The sequence below is a fragment of the Phacochoerus africanus genome, chromosome 6, assembly GCF_016906955.1.
Source record: "Phacochoerus africanus isolate WHEZ1 chromosome 6, ROS_Pafr_v1, whole genome shotgun sequence".
Classification (NCBI taxonomy): Eukaryota; Metazoa; Chordata; class Mammalia; order Artiodactyla; family Suidae; genus Phacochoerus; species Phacochoerus africanus.
Genome location: NC_062549.1, coordinates 52,090,441 through 52,116,000, shown reverse-complemented (window position 1 = coordinate 52,116,000; position 25,560 = coordinate 52,090,441). Strand labels below are relative to the sequence as shown.

General features: G+C 35.6%; 1 protein-coding gene across 3 annotated transcripts in view; it reads left to right on the top strand.

Annotated features, from left to right (window-relative positions):
• Positions 1-21,947, top strand: part of RALYL (RALY RNA binding protein like) — a 751,148-nt gene extending 729,201 nt beyond the window's left edge. For all 3 annotated transcript variants that reach the window (XM_047782953.1, XM_047782954.1, XM_047782952.1), the window contains one exon: positions 20,972-21,947. In XM_047782953.1, the coding sequence (XP_047638909.1) occupies positions 20,972-20,989 (18 nt within the window). In that variant the 3' untranslated portion in view covers positions 20,990-21,947. The remainder of the gene's footprint in view (positions 1-20,971) is intronic.
• Positions 21,948-25,560: the final 3,613 nt, after the last annotated feature.

Sequence of the window (25,560 nt, the reverse complement as noted above, 5' to 3'; positions counted from 1 at the left end):
GTGTTATGCCTATGCCTATGTTTTACTCCAGAATTTTTATAATATCCATTCTTACATTTAGGTCTTTAATCTATTTTGAGTTTATTGTTGTATATGATTTGAGAAAATGACCTAATTTTGTTCTTTTACATATAGCTGTCCAGTTTTCCAAGTACCACTTGTTAAAGAGACTGTCCTTTGTATATTCTTGCTTCCTTTGTCATAGATTAATTGACCATCAGTGCATGAGTTTATTTCCCAGCTCTCTACCTTGTTCCATTGATCTATGCGTCTGTTGTTGTACCTGTTACATACTGTTTTGATTACTATAGCTTTGTAGTATAGTCTGAAGTCAGGAGTGTAATTCATCCAGCTCTTTTCTTTCTCAAGCTTATTTTGGCTATTTAGTGTTTACATGTAAATATTAAAATTATTTATTCTAGTTCTTTGAAAAATTCCATTGGCATTTTAATAGAAATTCCATTGAATCTGTAGATTGCCTTGGGTAGTATAGTCATTTTAACAATATTGTTTTTTCCCAATCCAAGAACCCAGTATATCTTTCCATCTATTTGTATCATCTTCAATTTCTTTCATCAATATATTAAGCCTATATAAGGAAGCAAAATACCTGTACTCCAAAAACTATAAGACACTAATGAAAGAAATTGCACAGTATTTTTAAGAAATGAAAATCATTTGAGAAAATGGTGTAAAGCATAAGAGAAACAAAAGAAAAAATTTCATTTATATAAGAAAATAATTTTGAAATATGTGAACATGTGTTTATGAGTATGCTCAGCAAAACTTATTACAAATTTTGAAAATGTTTCCATTTTTTCTGTCAGCTACCCATGAGAAATAAATAATTCACCAGTTGGCCTAGTAGGTATAAATTTGCTTCATTTGACTTTTAAGGGATTATTTTAACTAGAATTACAGCCAGTTTAGGAAAAACATAAAAGCTCTACAAATTGCATTAGTTAGAAGGGCATTTTTAAAAATGGCACTGCAGCCATAGAAATATCATTTTATAGTCGTAAAATTTTATCCAGACTTTTTCTGTACACCCTTCCTGGTTTCTAATGTTGCTTTTGTGCACCATGGCATGTCATGTACATATTCCATTAAATTCTCTGGTGCCTTTTGGAGTTCCTGTCGTGGCACAGTGGTTAATGAATCCAACTAGGAACCATGAGGTTGCGGTTCAATCCCTGGCCTTGCTCAGTAGGTTAAGGATCCGGCATTGCCGTGAGCTGTGGTGTGGGTTGCAGACGTGGCTCGGATCCCACGTTGCTGTGGCTCTGGTGTAGGGCAGCAGCAACAGCTCCGATTAGACCCCTAGCCTGGGAACCTCCATAAGACAAAAAAAAAAAAATTCTCTGGTGATTTTTCACTGATTACTGTCTTTAAATGGACAATTATGTGTCAGTAAATACTCCCATACACCAAAGTTCATGTGTGTTCACCACATTTGTTTAACAATCAGCTGAAAACTAGTGTCAAACATTTCTAACCTATGTTTATATTAAAAAATGCACATAGAGATAATTCCATTAATCTTATTAAATAATTAATGTTGTAACCCTAACATAATACTGATATATTCCTTGAATATTAAAATTTTTAAGTTATCCTCATTTTATCCTTCCAGATCTGTATATTAGTAATACTTCCTATTTTCAAAAATATTGAATCTATAATACACTGGAATCTTTAGTTTTATGTTTTCTTTATTATAAATTAAGAAAGTTATTCACAAGTAATATTCTATCTGGAAATATCAGAAGCTATTTCTTAAATATATCAGGCATTTCATTCATCTAAAGTGTTAAAATATGTTCAAGTTATACATGATGATTTTCCAATATTGTAGTTATTGGATAGATGAATAGACATTTCTGGAAAGGTTTAGCTAATTGTAGATACTGACGCTCTAATGTTTTTCCCAGAGGTGGTTGGATTTAGTGGCCTAAGAATTTTATCCACCAAATGACTGGCATGTTTTTTGAAGCTTCAAAAAATTTTAATCCTCCTTTGTATCCATTACCAAGTGTGTTATATGCATAGGACCTTACTATTTTTATAGCTAGTTTTTAAAACATTGAGTGCTATGAACTTTAGAAACTCTTCAGACTGAAAAATGTTAAATCGTTATCTATGATCATTTGATAAATATCAGTGCAAGAAACTTGTACCTGAGCAAACTAAGAAAGTCATTAACAGCCGTATTTCTGATGGAACTAATGTTATACCTGTTCAAGCTACAGTGAATCTAATTATCTGTGACAGAAAAAAATGGGAAAAGGTATGAAAGCTTTTCGTTAAATCAGAAATGGAAAGAAAGGAAAAATGTCTTTTTTTTCCATTTTACTCATAGCTCAACAGACAAGATCACAGTGGAAACGAGATTAATTGTCTAAATAGCGCCAACATTTTCCAGTTCTTGCCCCATATTTTGGACGTTAACTCCTAAATGTATTTTCTCTCAATGGCATGAACTTTGTGTTCAGGCAGCATTCAAATTGCAATGGGGCATTTTCAGTTTACCCTCTCACCCCACTGCCCCATTGCACTGTGTGTCTTTATCATCAAATCAGTTGGGGTCTACATCTGGCTGTACCTGTGCATAAAACTCTCACAAGTACAAATTGGGCCACAAGATCAGGCTCACTCTACCTCTGGATCTTGCATGACAAACCTTTACTGTCTCAAGGATAGCTCTGAATATAGAAAAGTCACAAGCTCCAGAGTAGCCTGGGATGAAATGAAATTCAGGCCTTTGGAAGCCTAATAAGAATTCTTAGCAATTGGAATCTTGTAATTATTCTGGATCCCTCATGCATATTTGTTATTTTCTTTCTTGTCACATTTTTAGGAATACAGATTAAAAATATTCAGTAGGAGTTCCTGCTGTGGCTCAACAAGTTAAGGACCCAACATAGTCTCTGCATGGACACAGGTTCAATCCCTGGCCTTGCTCAGTGAATGAAGGATCTGGCATTCCTGCAAACTGTGGTGTAGGTCTCAGGTGCAGCTCAGATCACGTGTTGCTATGGCTATGGCATAGGCTTTAGCTGCAGCTCTAATTCAACCCCTAGCCTGGAAACTTCTGTATGACACATGTTCAGCCTTAAAAAAAACACTAGTGTTCAGTAACATTTCCTAAAAGCAAGCATTGATAGCCTGTAATCTACTGGGAATAACATCTATCCCTGCCATTTAAGGCTATTTGAATTGGACAAGTTGTGGAATCTTTTGGAGCTTAGTTGTAAAAATGTAGAAAAAGGCTTATCTTTTAAAAGGCAGAAAGCTGAAAAAAATATGATATAATATATACATTACACACAAGAGAGATGGAGAAGAGTTTTTTATGTTTCAATTTATATAAAAATTTTATTAAGGCACAGTTGATTTACAATGTGGTGCCACTTTCTGCTGTATGAAAAAATGACCCAATCACGTATATAAATATATGTATATATATTCATGTGTGTATACACACACACATATATAATTCCCTTTCTTATATTAGAGAAGTTTTTTTTAATTTTATTGCAGTATAGTTGACCTACAGTGTTGTGTTAGTTTTAGATGTATTGCAGAATGAATCAGTCATACATGTAAATATATCCATTCTTCTTTTCCATATAGGTTATTACAAACAATTGAGTAGATTCCTATGCTATACAGTAGGTTCTGGTTAATCACCAATTTTATACAGTAGTGTGTATATGTTATTCCCACCCTCCCAATTCCTCCCACTCTCCCAATTCCTCCCTCCCTGCAACAGTTTCCCCTATGGTAACCATAGGATTGGTTTGAAATCTGTGAGTTTGTTTCTGTTTTATAAATATGTTCTTTTGTATCATTTTTATTTGATCCCACATATAAGTAATCTCATATAATATTTGTCTTTGACTGGCTTACTTCACTTAGTATGATAATCCCTAGGTCCATCCATGTTGCTGCAAATGGCATTATTTCATTCTTTTTATGGCTGAGTAATATACTGCTGTTATATGTCACATCTTCTTTATCTATTCCTCTGTAGATGTATGTTTAGGTTGCTTCCATGTCTTGGCTATTGTAAATAGTACATGTATCTTCTCAAATTATGGTTTTCTCTGGATATATGTCCAAGACGGAGACTGCTGGATCATATGGTAATTCTATATTTATTTTTTTAAGGAACCTCCATACTGTCCTCCATAGTGGTTTTACCAATTTATACTCCTACCAGCAGTGTAGGAGGGTTTTCTTTTCTCCACATCCTCTCCAGCATTTACTGTTTGTAGACTTTTTGATGATGGCCATTCTGACTGGTGTGAGTTTGTAGTTTGAAGATATTTATTTCATTCCAGTTCAAAAAAAAAAAAAAAAACCTGGAGGACAGGAAACAATAATTTTTCCATTTTTACCTCCTTCCAGGAATAAAAATGAGTTTTTTAATATATATTAACTTATGTATTGCCTAAAAAAACTTTGGGGAGTAGGTATTTTGCAAGTTAACTGGTTTTAAAGATGTTAGGTAACTTCCCTAAGGTCATACTTATAATAAAGGCAGAATCAAGATTTAACCAGAGTCTGCAAGATTCTAGTGACCTTAGATATTTTCATAGATTAATGTTTACAAATTTTATTGATTTTAATGTGTGTTGTACCTTTATGATTTTTGCCATATCTATACATCATTGGTAATATTTTAACTTGATTTTTTATTTTTATTAAAGTATAGTTGATTTACAATGTTATGATAATTTCTACTGTACAACTAAGTAATTCAGTTATACACACACATATCCATTCTTTTGCAGGTTCTTTCCCCATCTAGGTTATCACAGAATATTGGATAGAATTCCCTGTACTATGCAGCAGGGCCCCATTGACCATCCATTGCATATACAATAGTATGCATATGCCAATCCCAAACCCCCAATCCATCCCTCCCCCAACCTGATATTTTAAAAAAAACTGTAACTTTAAAACTAAACTTTAGTTCATTCCAATAAATAAAAAACCATGTATCCTTTTTCATAAGCAAGAGATGTATTTTTAAATAAATATAATGAATATTTATTTAAAATGAAATGAAAAGACAAAACATTTCTTTTTAAATTAAGCTTTCTTTTTTCATATGATAAAAAAAAACTTGTGTTCCTGCTTCTCTCAATCTCTTTCTCTCTCTCTTATTTAAAAAAAAAGAAAAGAAAAAAGAAAATAGAGGAGTTCTGATTGTGACTCAAGGGTTTAAGAACCCAACTAGTATCCCTGAGTTTGTGGGTTTGATCTCTGGCCTGGTTCGGTGGGTTAAGGATTCAGCATTGCTTGGATCTGGTGTTGCTGTGGGTGTGGCTGTGACTTAGGCCTGAAACTGCAGCTCTGATTTGACCCCTAGCCCGAGAACTTACATATGCTGCAGGTGTGGCCCTAAAAAGAAAAAGAGAGAGGGAGAGAGAGAGAAGAAGAAGAAGAAGAAGAAGAAGAAGAAGAAGAAGAGGAAGAGGAAGAGGAAGAGGAAGAGGAAGAGGAAGAAGAAGAAGAAGTATCAGAATGAGCAAGAGCAGAAACTTTCTGTTTAATGTGATCAGAACTGGAAGAACACTGAGATGTGCAATTTTCTTATGATAGGAGTCAATTTTTTTAACGCATCTCCCACCTAACAACATCTTGGGCACCTGGATCAGTTTGTGTACCATTCTGGGAACATGGAGCTCAGAGGTGCTGCCCTGAACTTCATTCCTGATGAGATGATGACTGAATGACATTCTGATTGGCCATCACCCTCCTGCAGTCATCTGCCTTGCACAGTTTTCTGCTTGAAATTGGCAGGAATTTTGCATGCAAATTGAGTTATTAGATCACATCAGAAATATACCCAGAATTTTACAGAATTTATACTTCTTTCTAATCTCATGCATAACTTTTCACTTAAATACCTTGACTGCACTTCATTCCTCTGAATTTTATCTGCGTGCTTAAAAAAAACAATTTTTGTTCCTGTAAAAAAATATTTAAGGTGACATATTTAAATTTTTTTTTTTCTTTTTGCTATTTAGGGCTGCACCCATGTCATATGGAAGTTTCCAGGCTAGAGATCAAATCATAGCTGTAGATGCTGGCCTAGCCACAGCCACAACAAAGCCAGATGCAAGCCATGTCTGGGACCTATACCATAGCTCATGATGCTGCATCCTTAATCCACTGAGTGGAGCCAGGGATTGAACTGGCATCCTTGTGGATACTAGTCTGGTTCATTACCACCAAGCCACATATGGGAACTCCTAAAATTTTTCATCACCTTTGTATGAACTTAAACAACTTGAAATATCATAGTACTTATATGAAAAGTAATAACTGTGAAACCAGTTATTTTCAAATTTTCCCAGAATTTTAAACAGTTTTAAAATGTAAGTTACATTTAATTTCCTGATCTTTGGAGCCACATTTGATCTCTGTGAAAACTGATGCTAAGCAAGGACATTTTTCTCTGAACTATCTCTGTGAACAAAAATGAAGTAACTATATCTGGAAGCAAATTGGGTTAAAAAAAATCACCTATATAATTGAATTTTTTCCTACCTGAGGTATGGTATTTTATTATGGTATATTTTCTTCTGATAAAATTGGTTATTCTTTTTTGTAGCTCAGACGGGTTCAGCGAATGAGATGGTTATACTAAAATATTCAATAACTGTTTGCTGTTATTATTGCTTTATCGGTATGGAAGGCACTAATAGTGCTGTAAGAAGAAAAAAAAATAAGCTAGAAGTCCAGTTATAAAATAACATTGTCCATCACCTCCTAAAATAAAACTTATTTGTTTAAAATGTATTAAGGCTATGTGCAAATAAGTAAATGTTTGTAATTCTTCTCCGAGACCCAGAAGCCAATTTTCTTCGCTCTTTTACTTGTCTATATTGTTAGCAGCAAAAATAGAGTCTGCAAAATAGAAGCCTTCCCTATGGGCTTCCTAACACTCGTCTACCAAAACCCCATTAGACAAAATGGAGACATTCTGTCTAAAACTTCATCTGAACCGTTGTTCCCCTCGTCCCACCAAGGACTCCATTTTCTGGAGGCAGGTTTATGCAGAAAACACAGAGTTACCTACATTCATATACAGGGCATCTATTCTGTGATGTTTATTTCAAATAAAATATTTATTTCAATTTGACCTTACAGTAAGGACAAGTAATAACTGTGAAAAGGGCCACTTACAGTAAGGGCCACTTAATGCATTCTGGACTGGACTTATTTTTCACCTTCAATATGACCCTGGGCAAGTGACTTTCTTGCCTCATGCCTCAGACTTTTCTTCATTAAGATGAGTATTTGAAAAATGCTGTAGAAATTGTTTATAGTTTCAGATATACATTGCAAATATAGGCTATATTTTATTTATGTGCCAAGTAATACCACATAGTGCTTACTCAGATCTGGGTGATACAATAGAAAGCCAGTCAGACACAGTGCAACACAGTTTAGCTACTGTTAAGTCTTTTGTAGATTTCCAAAGTCAAATCCGATTAACAGGGATGATAACAGCATTCTGTTCAGGTCCATAAAGTGTGACTTCCTAGAGGAATCTAAGTATTAAAAAAAAAAAAAAAAAACCCTCTTCAAATAAAAAGTTTATTTTCTGATTTGGGACAGATTTGTTCACAGAAATCTTCTAGGAGATAACTTAGTTTATGTTAAATTACCTCATCAATTTATTGAATTAAAATTCCCCAGCAATCTACTTATCTTTTTTTGCTATTTCATTCTTTTTTATTGAAGTATAGTTGATTTACAATGTCATGTTATTTTCAGGCATACATCATAGCAATTCAGTTATGTTTTAAATATATATTATATGTAAAATTTTATATATTTATATGTATAAGGAATATACATAAATCCTTAAATAAAATGTTTTATATTTTATATAAGAATATATATATATACTTTTTCAGAATGTTTTCCTTTATAGGTTATTACAAAATATTGAATATAGTTCCCTGTGTTAAACAGTAGGTCCCTGTTGGTTATCTATTTTATACATAGTAGTGTATATATGTTTTGGGGTTTTTTGTCTTTTTCGTCTTTTCAAGGGCCGCATCTGCGGAGGTTCCCAGGTTAGGGGTTGAATCAGAGCTACAGCTGCCAGCCTGTGCCAGAGCCACAGCAACGCCAGATCCAAGCCATGTCTGCGACCTACACCACAGTTCATGGCAATGCCAGATCTTTAACCCACTGAGCAAGGCCAAGGATCGAACCTGCAAGCTCATGGTTCCTAGTCAGATTCGTTTCCACTGCACCACAACAGGAACTCCAGTGGTGTGTATACGTTAATCCCAACCTCCTAATGTATCCTCCTCCTGTCCCCTTTTCCTCTTTGCTAACCATAAGTTTGTTTTCTCTGTGAGTCTCTTTCTGTTTTGGAAATAAGTTCATATATATTTTTAAATTCTACATGTAAGCTATCAAATGATATTTGTCTTTCTCTGACTGATTTACTTCACTTAATATGATAATCTCTAGGTCCATCTATGTTGCTGAAAATGATAATATTTCATTGGTTTTAAGGCTGAGTAATATTACTTTGCATATAATTGCCACATCTCTATCCATTCCTCTGTTAGTGGACATTTAGGTTGCTTCCATATCTTGGCTGTTATAAATAGTGCTGCAATGATAATTGGGGCATGTATATCTTTTCGAATTATGGTTTTCTCTGGATATATGAGTGGAATTTGCAGAATCATATGATAGCTGTTATTTATCTTGTTCTTTTCTGGAATGCTCATATAACTGATACTATTTCTAAATTCTACATTCTCTTATAATAAATAGAGGAAAATACAGGTAAATGAGCTGGTATCCAAAACCTATTTCAAAGAGTAAACACAGTGAATATGACATAGGTCATATGTAGGATGGATAAAGTCCAATTTCCAATTTCTTCTGGATCTGTTAAAATTCTGGGATTTTTTTAAATAATCATGACAATCCATGGCACTCTGATTCTGAAATCTCTCTGACTCATTCAGGATTTTATCAGATCCAGCATAACTTCAGTGCTAGGTGTATTTTGATAGTATTTCAAAGCTTAAAGCCTTAAGATTTTTTTGATAAACTGTATTTCTCAAATAAATCATTAATAAGGCTTTATTAATAAAATAATAGTGTATTTTTTCACTTTACTACGTCACTTGCTCTCTCAGGTTAATTTTGCCCAATTTTAAAATTGAAGCTATTTTATTATATCCTTATTCTTTGACAGGTGTATACAGTAAATTTAATTAAATTAAATGAGAATTATTAAATAACCATGACAATCTTTCCCCAGATATTCTGAATTATCATGAATTAACTATACAATTTACAAGGGCTTTTACAAGTAATGTCCTTCATCAATCAATTCTAAGTAACATTTTTCTGTCTTATATAAAATAATGTTTAAAATATTTCTTTTTACAGTGTCAAAACTAATTACCCAAAGAATTGTAGAAAATAGTAAAATGTGTACAATTTCAAAGTTCATAATAATCTTAGCATTAATCAGCATTTGACTCCTAGCACTGGAATTAAGCAATTTTGAGTATTATCCTAAAATTATCATTACCACTAGTATTGGGAATAACTAATGGTTGTTAGACACTATATAATTAGCACGAGAAATCAGAAATTGGTGCATGATCAAATACGAGTTATGTGCCAAATAAAATTGCTATAATTTATCAATTCAGCTACTCAAATATGATTGTCAGTCAACCCAAAACACTCGAAACACAATCTTTAAAAAGTATCTGGGAACAGTTTGAGAAAAATCAAGAGGAATGTTAATGTGTTACTTTCTATAACAGAACATCCAGGCTCTGGTAAATCACATAATTTAACAATGTGGTTGATTATTTTTCAGCATCAAATTAATTAAATTTTACACAGACATTTTAAATAAAACTTTTAACTCACATTATGTATTTTACTCTGGAGTTAAATTTTCTTTTTTACTAATCAAATGTATTTTTACAACATAGAATGTCAGTCCTGTAGACAGAGGTCTAAAGCAAGTTTTTTAACTGAAAGGATTTTGAATTAATTCAAGACAGAACTTTAAAAAAAATCCAAGCAGATCTGCTACAAATCAGAGAAAGGCAAGTGGTGTTATGTGCAAGTCCTAGGACTTTGCCAGTAATTCCATCTCTTTTGTCCACTCATCTTCAGAGCACCAGTCTATTTTCACATCCCAGATGAGATCACCTGTGCTGAAATTAATTATGTGCCCAGTCTGCCTCGCTACTATCCTCATTCCTACAACTGAGCAGAGCAGAATATTAGAGAAAACGCTGTTGTTAAATAAAGCAGCCTGGGTTTGATTTAGTCAAGACACTCACTCTGTGATCCAAGAATTAGTGACTAATATGAGGATGATTTTTGCCTGCAAACTACATCACTACCTCACTCGCTGGTTGTAATAAAAATAAAATGGGAATAAAGTGTTTTATAAACTTCACGCACTATGCAAATAAAAGGTATTATGAAGATCGTGGTCCATACTTAGAAACATAACCTAATCCCATATTCTAAGAATAACCCAAACCCAGTCTCTAGGCAAATTAAAGGAATATTAGCTCAGTAATTCAGATGCCTCAGACTATAAGACACTCGTGTTGTTTCTCTGTAAGTTTAGTACAGTTTCTCTAGGTTTGTTCCAACAGCCTTATCTGACTATCTCTAGAAACAACTGGGGTCCCCCAATATAAATACCTAAATCAATCAAAACAAGAAAGTCTTATTCTTCAAATTATTGACATAATATTCTTTGGGGGTTTTTTGGTTTCTTTTGTTTTATTTTTGTTTTTGTTTTTGTTTGCTTTTTAGGGCCACACCCATGGCAAGTGGAAGTTCCCAGGCTAGGGGTCGAATCAGAGCTACAGCCTGTGCCACAGCCACAGTATGGCAAGATCCAAGCTGCATCTGCAACCTACACCACAGCTCAAGGCAATGCCAGATCCTTAACTCACTGAGCGAGCCCAGAAATTGGACCCACATCCTCATGGATCCTAGTCAGGTCCATTATCACTGAGCCACAATAGGAACTCCTAAAGCCATAATATTTTAACAGCAGTCCATCTCCCCCTGGAATTAGTCTCAGCCTTCCCCTCTCTGAACATCTTTGGAGAAATAACCTGAATCCATATCTCATCAATGAGACCCTCCTGGTACTTCCGTGTCTCTCAAATGCTGCCTGGATGTCTGATTTGTCACCATACTCTCTTGGTTTTGTCTCAATATTTAGTTCAGCTGATTAGCAGATTTAGACTCAAGGAAGCAAATTCTCTTCTAACCACTATTACCTACAAATGGACTAAGATTCCTTGTAAGGTAAAGAGTTCTATATCTCCTCTTAAACCAGTCAAGCCCAAGCTATGTACCCATCAGCAGTGATTATCATGGAGAGCCCTACTTCTTTGAGTAGATTGTAGAGTAGACAAGGTCACTCTACAATCCCAGGTCACCTGCTTAACCACACCTTACTCTGATCTGTTGATGCTTCTGCAGTGACAATAGAAAGGACATGTACGGCTCCTGGCTTTGCTAAATCTCATCACTCTAGATTGTTCCAATAATGAATCCAAAAGAGTAGACGTTATTTGCCTCTTTTTGGAATATTATTTGAGATTTCAAGCAAATGAAATGTACTCCAGAAACAAACGATCTGTGTGTCTAGATATAAAAACTATCACTGCACTAATTAGAGATAGCAGTAACTAGATGCAGGAAATGATGCAATTAACTCAGAAAAGAGTTTTTAAAAATCGCATATAGTAAGGCATGTCCCAAACCAATATCTATAAAGAATATGGCATTTCTAATTGTAATTTGACATTTGCACTCTCATTTCAGTTCAATATCGAAAACTCTTTATATTATATCTATACATCAATGTCGTACACTAAAACATGAATGCCAGAAGTTTGGCCATCATTTTATAATAACTTTGTAGGAACATAGTTTATTTAGATTCAGTAAATAAAGTTTAATTAACATTAATTTTTTTTTGTTTTTACTTTTATGATAGTGTAGTAACATTGTTTTATATTTTCCTTCAGTTTTAGGAGAGGACATAAAACATCTTAGCATTACTTACATAGTAAGTCCTGTAATGCTATAGAAAATTACTGATTTTCCCAGTCTTTTTCATTTTTTTTTCATTTGGTTATAGAATAACAAAGCCTAATGATTTGGATCCATGATATCATAAACAGCAAGATTTTGTCTCTTGGTCATACTTATTTCATCAATGGTGAAAGACAGCTGGAGAATAAGACAAAGACATGGGAATATTGGACAGAATAATGGGTGTGTATTAGAAAACTAGGGAGTTCCAGTCATGGCTCAGTGGAAACAAATCTGACTAGCATCCATGAGAACATAGGTTCGATCCCTGTCCTTGCTCAGTGGGTTAAGGTTCTGGCATTGCCGTGAGCTATGGAGCAGATCTCAGATGAGGCTCAGATCTGGCATTGCCATAGGGCAGCAGCTACAGCTCCAATTCGACCCCTAGCCTAGGAACCTCCATATGCCATGGGTGTGGCCCTAAAAAGACAAAAAAAAAAAATTAGAAAACTAAATTGTTAGGAATTAGAGGGAAAGTGAGTAAGGAGAAAGAAAATGGGACGGAGGTAGGAAAGAGCAGTAAGAATGAGCAGTAGCACGTCCAGAGATAGTTGGCCAATGAACTTGCCAAGAATCACTATAGGTAACGTGCACTGTAAGTAGGGTCATAAATTAACACCCAACTTAAATAAGTATGGTAGCATTTAGGACAACTGAAGCAGAAGTGCTCCCACCAAAATAACTATACAAGCTAGTTCTATGGATATTGAAAGAAGACATAAGACTCCTGAAACAAAAGACTGCTCCTCACAGCAAGAGAGTACAAGTATCAGGGTAGCTGCATTGGTATCCTGAATTCAAGACCCAAGTCCCAGATGAAAGGCCAGGTAGTTTGCATGCACCCAGTTTGCATGTGACCCTGAGTTTAGGAAATACAGTTTCCTATCAAGCAGTAAGCAAGCCTGTTCTCTCTCCAGAGGGAGACAAGATTTATTGCTGAAAAACATCGTACATTCCTGAGTACCATCTTCCTTTCTCAGGACTGCCAGCCAAATAAATAATCCTAAGAAGTGGCTTTCAGGAAAGAATCAGAGTTTTGTGCTGTTAGCATACTCAGCAAGACATGTAAGAGTGCAAGGGGCCCACAAGGACTGCCTCTCAACAGGGAATGAAGTGGTTCTCAAAGAGTAGGATGACCGGATTAGCATCACTCAGGGACTTAAAAAAAAGGCAATTTCCTGGGCCTCATTCCAGACCTAGTTGTCTTAGTCCATTCAGGCTACTATAACAATAGATTACAGACTGGGTGATTTATCAACAGCAAACATTTATTTCTCACTGCTCTGGAGGCTGGGCAGTCCAAGATCACAGCGCCAGCAGATTTGGTGTTTGGTGACAGGCTGTTTCTTAACTCCTGGACTGATGTCTTTTCACTGTGTCCTCTCATGGCAGAAGGGGGAATGGAGCTCTGTGAGGCCTCCTTTGTAACAGCACTAATCCCATTTTTGAGGGCTCTCTTCTCTTGATTTAATCACCTCAAAGCCTTACCTCCTAATACCATCATAATGGGTGTTAGGATTTCAACATACAAATTTGGGGAAGACACAACATTCATACCACAACACTAGTAAATCAGAAATTCAGCAATCTGAGTTTAGTAAATGCACTCAGTAATTCTGAGGCCCACAAGTTGACCACAAGTTTGAAAACCAAGAGTGTAATGAAAAGAATTTTCGATAGAAGTCAGGATCCCAGGAGTAGTCAGGGCATCCACCAACTACCTGGGCAGATCTCTTAACTAATATGTGCCTTCATATTTTCACCTATAGCAAGAGAGGGTTAGATAACTTCTGATTCGTTATTGCTCAGATTTGATGAAGTCCTCTATTTCTTGACACATGACTTTGTAAATATTGCCTGACCTTGAAGTGCACATGGCAGGTATTGGTAAAACCAGGAGAGAATGGCTAGCGAAGCAGATCCACAAGGTTTCATTACCATACTCCACAATCCAAAGCCCAGGGCCAGCCTCCCATTCCATTCTCCTAGAACTTTTTTTTTTTTTCTTTTTAGAGCTGCACCTGCAGCATATGGAAGTTCCCAGGATAGGGGTCGAATCAGAGCTGCAGCTGCCGGTCTGTGCCACAGCCACAGCAACTCGGGATCCGAGCCATGTCTACAACCTACAACACAGCTCATGGCAATTCCGGATCCTTAACCCACTGAGCAAGGCCAGGGATTGAACCCGCATACTCGTGAATACTAGTCAGATTCATTTCCACTGTGCCATAATGGAAACTCCCTCCTGGAATTTCTTTATCAGCATACTGGGAGTGAAGCAGTACCTCAGATCAGTGTGAAGTAGCCAATCTGGAATAGGCTGGCATACCAATCCAGATTTGTTTATGAATTTATAGGGAGACCTCTAACTGAAAGAGAGGCTAGCCCAATGTTCTCTGGCTTGAGCACTCTCTACCAGTAAGCCAACTGCTCATACTTGCTCATACTTCTTTTTTTTTTTTTTTTTGGTCTATTTAGGCCTGCATCTAAGGCATATGGAAATTCCCAGGCTAGGGGTCAAATCAGATCTGTAGTTGCTGGCCTACACCACAGCTCACAGTAACACCAGATCCTTAACCCACTGAGGGAGGCCAGGGATCAAACTTAAGTCCTCATGGATACTAGTCAGATTTGTTACTATTAAGCCACAGTGGGAACTACCTTGCTTGGAATTATAATCAGAAGTTCTGCTTGGAAAGCATGGGTTGTGAACAGAGAGTTATTGAAGTTTCTGATAGTACCTGACATGGCCACGTCAGTGTTAAGAATGTACCTGTCACTCTACAGGCCAAGTTCGCTTCCAGGGCATGGCTTCCTTCTCCTGTGAACAGCCCTTGAATGGCACAACCAAGTTGCCCTCCAAGACTCCTGTTTTTCTCTGCTTACAGTGCCAAAAAAGTCTCTCTCAGATCTACACACTATTTTTCTTTGACTGGTTGTATAGACTTCAGTTATGTTCTAATCAAGACTCAAAAACCCTGAAACCTTCAGATTCTCTTAAGAGACATGGCATATTCCCGCCATGATCATTTTGTTTTCGATCTTAGAGTTAAAAATCTTAGAAGACCATCTGATCAGCTTATTTCTGACTTCTGCCTGGTTACTACACTTCTGTATTTTGTTGCCTGCTTCCTTAAATGGCCATCACCCAGCATTGGAGACTCTCAGACTCCAAGAATCACTTACTAGAGCAGCTGCCTTCATTTGTAGCCATTCCAGTGAGTTACTACCCTCCTGGTTTCCATTCCATTATGGATTTTCTGATGTGATTATTTCTCCTTAAAATATATTGCAATTTTGGCACCAAGAGCTCAATAATAGAAGGCAAGTTTTAATTTATAACGAGCAGTTGCTGCTTGGAATCTGTTTATGTTATTTGGAATATTGAATTGAATTGAGTTGGATCTCATTTGTAGTAAGGGATTTATAAAAGCCAAATGTATTCACACTGTCTATAAAAAGTGATTGGCTGAATAATTACTTAATAAACATGATCAGTGGTGACAACAAATACAGATTATTCCTGCTCATGAGACCTACTTTTCTATAAAATGTTATATAGCCTGCATTATCCAAATATTTTCTTTTACATTTTTTTTTTGCTTTTTATAGATGCTACATAAAAATATAGATGATCTGTATTTCTCTATTTATTAGTTATAAATCTCAATCAGAGAAATATAACAGAAGCACTTCTGACATTAAAGAAAAAATATTTCTTTAAAAGTATGAGTTTTTTAGAAGAACTGTAAATAAGGTATATTTATTCCATGTATTGCTGCTCTTATTTTATTTCAAAGATATTAATGCATGAGGTTTAAAATTAAATGTGCTTTCCCTGTAAATTAATACTATCCTTTTCATCATCTTTGTCAAACAGAAGGAAATTGCTTGGTTCAGTACAAACTAAGCCCATTTGAGTGGCTTTTTTGTTGTGTTTTTCAAAAATAGGCGAGATTGGGAGCTGAAAAAGCATTCATCATCAGGAGAATTTATTTTAAAAGCTTCCAAACTCCTTTACAGCCAGTAGATAAATTACCACTATTCAAGAGAAGGAAAGCACAATTAGTTTCACATTATACTAAACCAATCAGCCCCTTAAGTGACTGTCATCTTTGAGAAAAAGGCAGCAAGAATGTCACAGTTGTTTCTCCCATGCCTTTAGAAGCAAACAGCTAGCCTTTTCTCAGACCACTAGATCTACAGAAAGCAGGGTGAATATATTTTGCTGTTGTTTTTGGATAAGAATTATATTCATGGCTTGTATCCATGTGGTTAATAATACCTACTTCACAATGCAAAGTTAATGAAGCTTTTGTTTGGTACTAATGACAGGCAAATGCTTTAAAGCTTTATGGCAAGGAAGTACGACTTCAATAAATTATTTCCAAACCTGCCTTTCTTCTTTCCAAGATAATTATTTTTATGTAATCATTTACCATCGAGGAGTAAAGGAAGGGTTACGGAGAAATCATTCCAGGGGTAAAGGAATACGCACAAAAAAAAAAAAAATCTGCAGACTGCTTTTTTCTTCTTAACAAAATGGATCGTTGCTAAACAACCATTCATTATCTCTTTTGAGATGAGCGGGATGGTGTAAGAATAGAGTAAATTAATGTCATCTGCCATGACTTAACCTGAAGAAACACAATGATTAGTAAACTTTACATACACAGCTGCTACAGCATTTTAAGCATCTTCCATCTATAATAAGAAAGTGATCAATGGAAGCCTTGGAGGAAAGAGTGAAAGTGCAATGCAAGCATATAAAGAGCCTAGGTTCCTTCCTGCACACAGGTGTTATCCATCAATATCCCCCAAACCACGATGCCTTATGTTTTCATGTCAGTAACATTCTATAGGCTGCATTAATTATATTTATTAAGGTATTCATTTTCACATTGATAAGGGATAGTTTGGAGTATGTGCATATGGGAAGTGTATAAAACTTCCTTTACACCACACAAAAAGCAGCATGCCAACTTTGAGCCATAAGTTCAAAACTTTGTGCTTTAAAGACTAATTGACTCCTCCCACATGCACGAACACAGCCTGGAACTACATGAAAAACACAAAGAATAACATTTTCATTTCTAAAAATATATCTGTGGTTCATCAGTGCAGATATAGTATAATTTTTGTGAAGAAGAAGAGAGGAAGGAGAAAAAAAAAGAGGGAATAAAGGAGAGAAGCAAAGAGTGAGGACATCAAAAGCTCAAAACGTACTTAGCCGCCCATGAAAGTTTCTCTCTTAGGGATACAAAGGGTTTTTTAAATGCTTTTAGCTAGAGAAAATACCATTAACAGTACATATTTTCTCCTTTTAGTTCTTTGATTTATAAAAGGTTTTTTATAGGGTAATCCCTCAAGATGATATTTTTTAATTTTATTGGATATGGTTGACTTTGCGGTGTTGTATTAGCTTCAGGTTTACAGCAAAATGCATCAGTTATACATATACATATATTTAAATCAAGATTGTTAGGCATTTATTATGAGGATTATATTTATTGTAAGTAGAGAAAATTTTACAAAATATTTGAGTCCTTTGAAAAATGATTGTCCCTGATTAGTTCGTTAAATGCATTCAAATATTGTAAGTGGCATTTGTAAATTTAATATATATCATGTTTTTAAGTACCGCATTTGTCTGGTTTAACAAATAAAATCTTTCTGAGAATGAAATGATTCTTAAAATCTAATAAGTGTGTCACTATGATGGCTTAAAATTATCTTAGACATTCTAATATCACACACAAACATAAGATGCGGATGTAAGATTCAGACCACAAAATTGAAATCCTATGTCACAATCAATTCTGTTTTTTTTATGGCCACACCTGTAGCATGTGGAATTTCTAGGGCTAGGGGTTGAATCAGAGCTGCAGCTGCAGGCCTACACCACAGCCACAGCAATGCCAGATCTGAGCTACATCTGTCTATGCTGCAGCTTGTGGCAATGCCAGATCGTTAACCCACTGAGTGATCAACTGAGGGATCAAACTCCTATCCTCACAGCCACTATGTCTGGTTGTTAACCCACTGAACCACAGTGGGAACCCCATCAATCAATTCTTAATTGCATATACTAAGTGAAAATCATAAGACGATCATGCTAATATACTAAATTTTCTGAAATAACACAGAAGTGTTTACAATACCAAATGTTCACAGATTTCTTAACACAGAAATATTAGTACTGTGGTTTCTGTTCTTGTAAATATCTATACTCAATGCTTAATCTTCCTAGAATTAAAAGATATGTACCCACTAAGGATGATGACATCCAGTTAACTACAATTATTGAGTTGTACTTCTATTTTTGAGTGTGAAAGCTGCATACCCAGAAAGGAAGAGGAAATACTATCCAGGTTCACTCAATACCTTCAACTAGTGATCTTGGCTGGACATTTGACATGAAGCTGCAGATATCCAGAGCAATTTTCATCATCTCAACTGTTATGTCAGTCTTTTCCACAATCTCTATAACACAGGCTTCAGAGCTTTAATGTAAGGTCAAGTTATCTAATTCTCTGGCCACTCATAAGGGATCAGCAATGTTGGGAAAGGCACCCTGTGTGTGCCCTCTGTCAGCCCTCACTCAGCCACCAAAGAATGGGCCTTGGTCCTGGAATATTCTCTCACTAGGAAATAAAGAGCCCACATAGCCCATGTCAGTCTTATCACTTTGTATGGAAGTAGTTTCCCTGCTTTAAGCCAAGTAGGTGTTTACCCAATTCTCTATCAATGAACATTTAGGTTACTCCCATGCCTTGGCTATTGTAAACAGTGCTGCAGTGAACTGTTTGTATCTTTTTGAATTATGGTCTTCTCTGTACATATGCCCAGAAGTGAGAGTGATTCATATATATGATGGAATATTACACAGCCATAAAAAAGAATGAAGAAATGCTATTTGCAGCAACATGGATGGACCTAGAGAATATGATACTGAGTGAAGTAAGTCAGAAAAGACAAATATATGATATTACTCATATATAGAATCTAATAAAAATGATACAAAAGAACTTATTTACAAAACAGAAGCAAACTCACAGATTTCAAAACCAATCTTAGAGAAACCATTGTGGAAACCATGGAGGAGGGAGGAATTGAGAGGATGGGAATAACATTTACATACTACTCTATAAAATAGGCAATTAGCAAGAACCTACTTTATAGCACAGGGAAATCTCAATATTTTGTTATAATCTATATGGGAAAAAAGAATGGAGATTATATGTATGACTGATTCACTTTGCTATAACCTGAAACTAGTACAATATTGTAAGTCAACTATACTCTGATAAAAAAATTAACTAAATAAGTATTCTTTTGCTCTGCCTAAGATTGTACCTCAGTGATCCTCAGACATGCCCATACCTTTTAGTATTTCAGACTCCATGAGAAAGGGTTCCTTGTCCTTCTACTGCTGCAACAGGGATTTTCATAGGCCAGTTGCCCTCCATAAGCAGAGAAGAGACTTGCTAGCCATAGGGACCAGCACACCCTGTTAGAGCTGTAGTGTTATTCTATCCAGTGCTCAACTGTGTTAGAGTTTCCTTGACAACTTTTGTACCCAAATTTAAAGACAAAAATGTTTTTAGTTCTCCTCTGGGATTGAAAACAAGGAGCAGTGCAAAGTATTCTGCTTCCTCGATATTGATAATTGATGCATGATTTTTTCTCAACAGCAACTCCCATCCAAATTGATACATTGATTTGCATGTCTTTGAAGCTCAAACTGTATACATAGATTTCCCATCTAATGCCCAAAATCCTTTGATGTTTATGGATAATAGGTGTAATTATATTTTTTACCTAATAGAAAGATCTGGAACATGGTAGAGTTCTAGGATAAGTTAATGCCTTTCCCAGCTCCTGAAATCTTGTATATTTTATCATCATATTCATATTCAGTTCCTCAATTCAGTTCTTCAGCCAATTGAATTTTGACTCATATGGTGTTTTCTGCCTCATGGTTTTACCATGAGTCTTTCACTGTCCTTCCTGCTTCCAGATTTCTTCTTTTCCAACCAAGATTGTGTAACTCAGATCAGAGCCCTGTATTGGCTTTTTCTCCTATCTTGGGTACATAAGGCTTAAGAATGCATTGTTCAAAGCCTTTTCCAGAGGAAAAATACCCTATGGTCATTCTTGTTAGGGGCAATAAAGATTCATGGCAACCCAAATCTCTTTCCTTAGCTTAGAACTTCAAGTCGTTCCCTCCTGACCTGGACAAGAATTCGGTCGAAAAAAATTGTTGCTCTCAGGCAGCAAATTAGCTGTATTTTTAAAAATTATATCATGATATAAATATAAATGGTTTTAGTACTGTGTACAACAAAGGACCTGAGAACTTAAACTTCTCAAAATTATTTGTCCTAAAGATTTAAGACTTTTTTTTTTCTTGTCTCCTTGCCCCTTCCAGGGCTGCTCCCGAGGCATATGGAGTCTCCCAGGCTATGGATCTAATCCGAGCTGTAGCCTCTGGCCTACGCCAGAGCCACAGCAACACAGGATCCAAGCCGCATCTGCAACCTACACCACAGCAACACCGGGTCCTTAACCCACTGAGCAAGTCCAGGGACCAAACCCACAACCTCATGGTTCCTAGTCGGATTCGTTAACCACTGTGCCATGAAAGGAACTCCAAAGGTTTAAGACTTCTTTTATCCTTCTCCTGATTAAGCCTTAAAATATAACATATATTTATATACACACAGACATCTATACATCTCTCTCTATATATAAATATATATAGATGCTATCAGCAATGAAACATAAATCTGTATATTTTAAAATGTTCTTTTTTTTTTCTCAGTTTCTACAGATAAAGTGATCTGAAGTAATGAAGGATGCCATGAAAGCAGAAAAGAGAAACTGTGACAACCCCCAGAAATGTGAAAGGAGGTTTCTTAATGGAGAGCAGCATCTTTGGTTCAATTTATAAAAACCCAAATAAATAACATGGACAGTATTGTTCAATTTTAGGAATTCCATTTCTTCTATGTTCTAAGCTGTATAATTGTCAGGTTTTTATGGTTTAGATTGTAAATGTGTTTTTCCCTTTGCTAATTATGCTTTTTTTTAAGTCTTAAAACATGAAGGACATTTATGAATGGTAAGGGAGACACTGTATACAAATGTATATTTGTAAAAGCTATTTTTATGATTAGCATGTTTTATTGTTGACCATATATAAAAGTCAGGTGATATTGCAATTCTACATTTAAAGCTTATTTCCAAAAATGTCTTGTAAGAAAAGATGCATTGTATGCTAGTTTTTATAATTTATTTTTAATTTATAGTTTAAAGTACTTCAGATCATAAGGATAAAATACTTGAAAAAGTTATATTTCTGCCCTCAATAAGCACCATTTTTATTAATAAAGAATGCACATATTTCAGATGTGATTCGATAGTTAAAGGATTGTTGGTTTGACCTGTGATTAAATTGAGCATTCAGTTTTACTTGACTAAACTGAAATGATTCAATTAATACCCAGTACTTTGGTCTAAGTAGGAGATCTCATGGACAGGTTTTAATGCCAGTACAGGTGAGAACCAGATTGGCAAAGAAGATTGTCTTGTCTTTGGATACAGAAGTCCAAATCAGTGCATTCATCACTCATTTCATCTCCTATTGCTAGGAAGTCTCCATCCCCCAGCATTGCAAGTGTTTTCCAGATGCTCTTAGCTGTTGTCTTGTGCTGTGGAAATGGAAGAAACCATCTTCACAGACTGTAGGAGAATTCAGCATATAATTTCTTAATAAATACTGTTTCTTTTAAAACAAAGTTGGTGTGTATCTTTCATTTGGGATGTACTTAGTTTTAATACCCAATAGGAAATTTTAATTCATTAACAATGCCACAAAATCCGTGAAACAATGAAAGTAGCATAAATTTATCAATATGCATATTATATAATCTATACACCTACACTTTTCAGGGAATTACTTGTATTCTGAAACACATTAATTTGCCATTTATTAGAAAGCCAGATGGCCCTCAATCCATGACAGAAGTCACACTATGATGTATATTTCTAGAAGGCATGTTTTTATCCAAATATAGAACTTTAAGAAAATATTCAGGATAGAAAGCAAAACTACCTGAACATAAATATTTATACTCTACTCAACTAAAACTCTGCTACTACGTTACTGCCAGCTCCTCCTTAAAGAGCAGAGATGAAACATATATCATCACTTAGAGTACTTTGTGGGCTTAAGCCAGCTTTTTTCAAAGAAATTGAGGGTCTAAAATGATCTTTATATGTTTTGTCTTATTTTTCTACTTTAATTTCTTTAAAGTGATTTACCCCTTCCCTCTATGTCTTTCAATTATAAGCTAATGAAATCTTATACAATTTCATCCAACAAAGAATATCAAAAGCCAAAATTCTGAAGAAAAAGGGAATTAGAATTCTGTTATTAAAGAAATTGAATATACTACATTTTCTTATTTAAAGCTTTTAGCAATTTACCTACACAATCCCAGGGTCTGGATCAGGAATGTGCTTGCTTTTTAAGGGAATATGAAAACCACAATGTAGCATGCTGGTTTGGGCCATAATGAATGTTAGAGAAATTGTAATTGCTGTGATTGAATTCTGAAGCTGTAAAGAACCTGTTTTTGGTTCTACAAGGGAAGAAAATCAGCAGAGTGATGTCTTGGTTTATTGCCAAATAGATGCATTTGCCTGGGATAATCTGATTCTCCAGAAAGGTAATATTGCAGGTACTATGTATTAGGAAAATACACATGTGGATATTTTTCTAAACTTGCCATTTGTCTGTCCTCATGGTAGTCAATAAAAAGTCTAGCATCTATAATCTTGCATTATCAGAAATTAAGATCATCATACTTTCTCAGATAGTCATTAACTATTCTCAGAATAAAATGAATAATTCAAACACATAAAATAATTTTTGTTGTTGGGAATAATTTTCTCCACACAGGCCTTGAAGTATGAAACCTTGAGTCTTTCCTTTTATTCATTACCCATTTGTGGATTAAGAATTTCTTTTGATGACAAAGATGAAATAAAATATACTCCAGGTCAACAAAATACAGATTATTGGGATTATAATCCCTGAAGATTTAGTTTAATAATTTAAAAGGAAGGTTTTGAATGATGAATAGGGGTGTGTGGACTTCTAACTCCAAATAACATCAGTCTCATGAAGGAAAGAAAAGAATATTTCTTGCTGCATTCAATTCAAAAAAATTTGGAACGATAGGCCCACTGCCTGCGAAGTAAGGTAAACTTGTCACTGGTGACAATAGGAAGGGGAAAATACAAATTTTGCTTCCATTTTCTACGAAAGAATAGTTTTCAAAACAGAAACACACAACAATATGACACAAATGAAACAGAAGATAGGTAAAGAGGAACGTATTTTAAATGAATTAAAGGTCAGAGAATAAGAATTACAAATGCATATGACTGTAAAGGCCTGATAAGAAATATAAAAGTAGGCCTGCCATAAATTAGTGGACATTAAATGCAGCAATGCTGGAGTTCCCATTGTGGCTCAGCAGAAACGAATCTAATATCCATGAGGATGTAGGTTTGATCCATGGCCCCATCAGTGGGTTAAGGATCTGGCATTGCTGTGAGCTGTGGTGTAGGTTGCAGATGTGGCTCAGATCTTGTGTTGCTGTGGCAGTGGCATAGGCTAGCAGCTGCAGCTCCAATTCAACTGCTAACCTGGGAACCTCCACATGCTGCAGGTGTGGCCCTAAAAAAAAAAAATTGGTGCAACGATGCTGATGAGAAGATCCTGCTGCCTGCCTGATTCAGAAATGCAGACATGGATTCGCCAGTTTTCCTGATTTAGAGAAGTTCTAGAGTTTTAAATGAGATACCATATTTTCTTTTGTTTCAGTATAAATATGAAGATGAATGAAACCATAACTGTGACTTATATCCAAGATTTAATAGTTGTGAAACTTAAAAAAAATGCTTGCAATAATGAGAAATAATAAATTCAGGGTTACCTCTGGTGAGAAAAAGAAGAAAGAATAGAATAAGTGTATTCAATAGCATCCATAATATTTAATTTATTAGAAAAAATATTTGAATCAAGTGCTTTGAACCAGGGACTTCCCTGGTGGTCCAGTGCTTTCACTTCTGTGGCCCAGGTTCAATCCCTGGTCTGCTAACTGAGATCCCATCTCAAACCACTGTACTCCAGAGGCAAAAATAAAAATTAAAAAAGGAGTTCAAAAAAAAGGGGGGGGTCCCCTTTGTGGCTCAATGGTAAAAAACCCAACTAGTATCCATGAGGATGTGGGTTCAATCCCTAGCCTTGCTCAGTGAATTAAAGATCCAGTGTTGCTGTGAGCTGTGGTGTAAATCATAGATGTGGCTGGGATCCCATGTTGCTGTAGCTATGGTAGAGTTTAGGAGGCCAGCAGCTGCAGCTCTGATTCTACCCCTAGCCTGGGAACTTCCATATGCCCCAGGTGTGGCCCTAAAAAAAAAAAATGAGTTCCTATTGTTGCTTAGTGGGTTAAGAACCTGACACAGTATCCATGAAGATTCAGGTTTGATTCCTGGCCTTGCTCAGTGGGTTGAGCTTCGGGTGTTGCCACAATCTGTAACACGATGCGGTTCAGATCTGGTGGTGTAGGCTGGCAGCTGCAGCTCGTATTCGACCTCTAGCCCAGAAAATTCCATATGCTGCAAAATGCCGGTCTTTAAAAAAAAAGTTTAGAACCAGATATATATCAAACTAAATATAGTTTACATTGATATTCATTTTATTTTCTCTATGTTTTTGTCAGTTTAAACTACTTCAGAATAATAAAAATATGTGATTTATTTCATAATGTTTATACATAGGTAGAATAGAGATGTGTATAATGATGACACAGAGATAATAGAGAGAGAGGCAGAAATGTGGATCTTTGAATCCATTAGGAGGCTTCAAGTTTGTGATCTACCTTTTCTAGAGACGTTCATATTTCTAGAAAAGAATATGATTTAGAGAAACACTTCTAACAATCTAAACTGTTCTTGAAGAGGAGGAATTTACAAGTGAATTTCTTACTTATTAATGAAAAGTCTTCCTATCAGCCCTTGAGATCTTTAGAACTACTCTAGGAATCTATGGTTCATGCAAGAATTTGGGGTGCTTGAGCATACAAAATAGCCCCAATGTTTATCTGCTGCATCTATAATAAGGACTATGCTTCCCTGTCTTCATATCCTATATAAATGGTGCCTTGTACATAACAGGTTATTTCTCCATAAATGTCTGGGGAATGAAATGAAACAAGGTGTGTTCTGGGGTCTTGCCTTATTATAAAAAAGTTTTAAACTATAATTTGTTAGGCAACTACTATGTTCTGAGCACTGCACTAACTTTACATGCTTTAACACTAATGCACACAGGAAAAA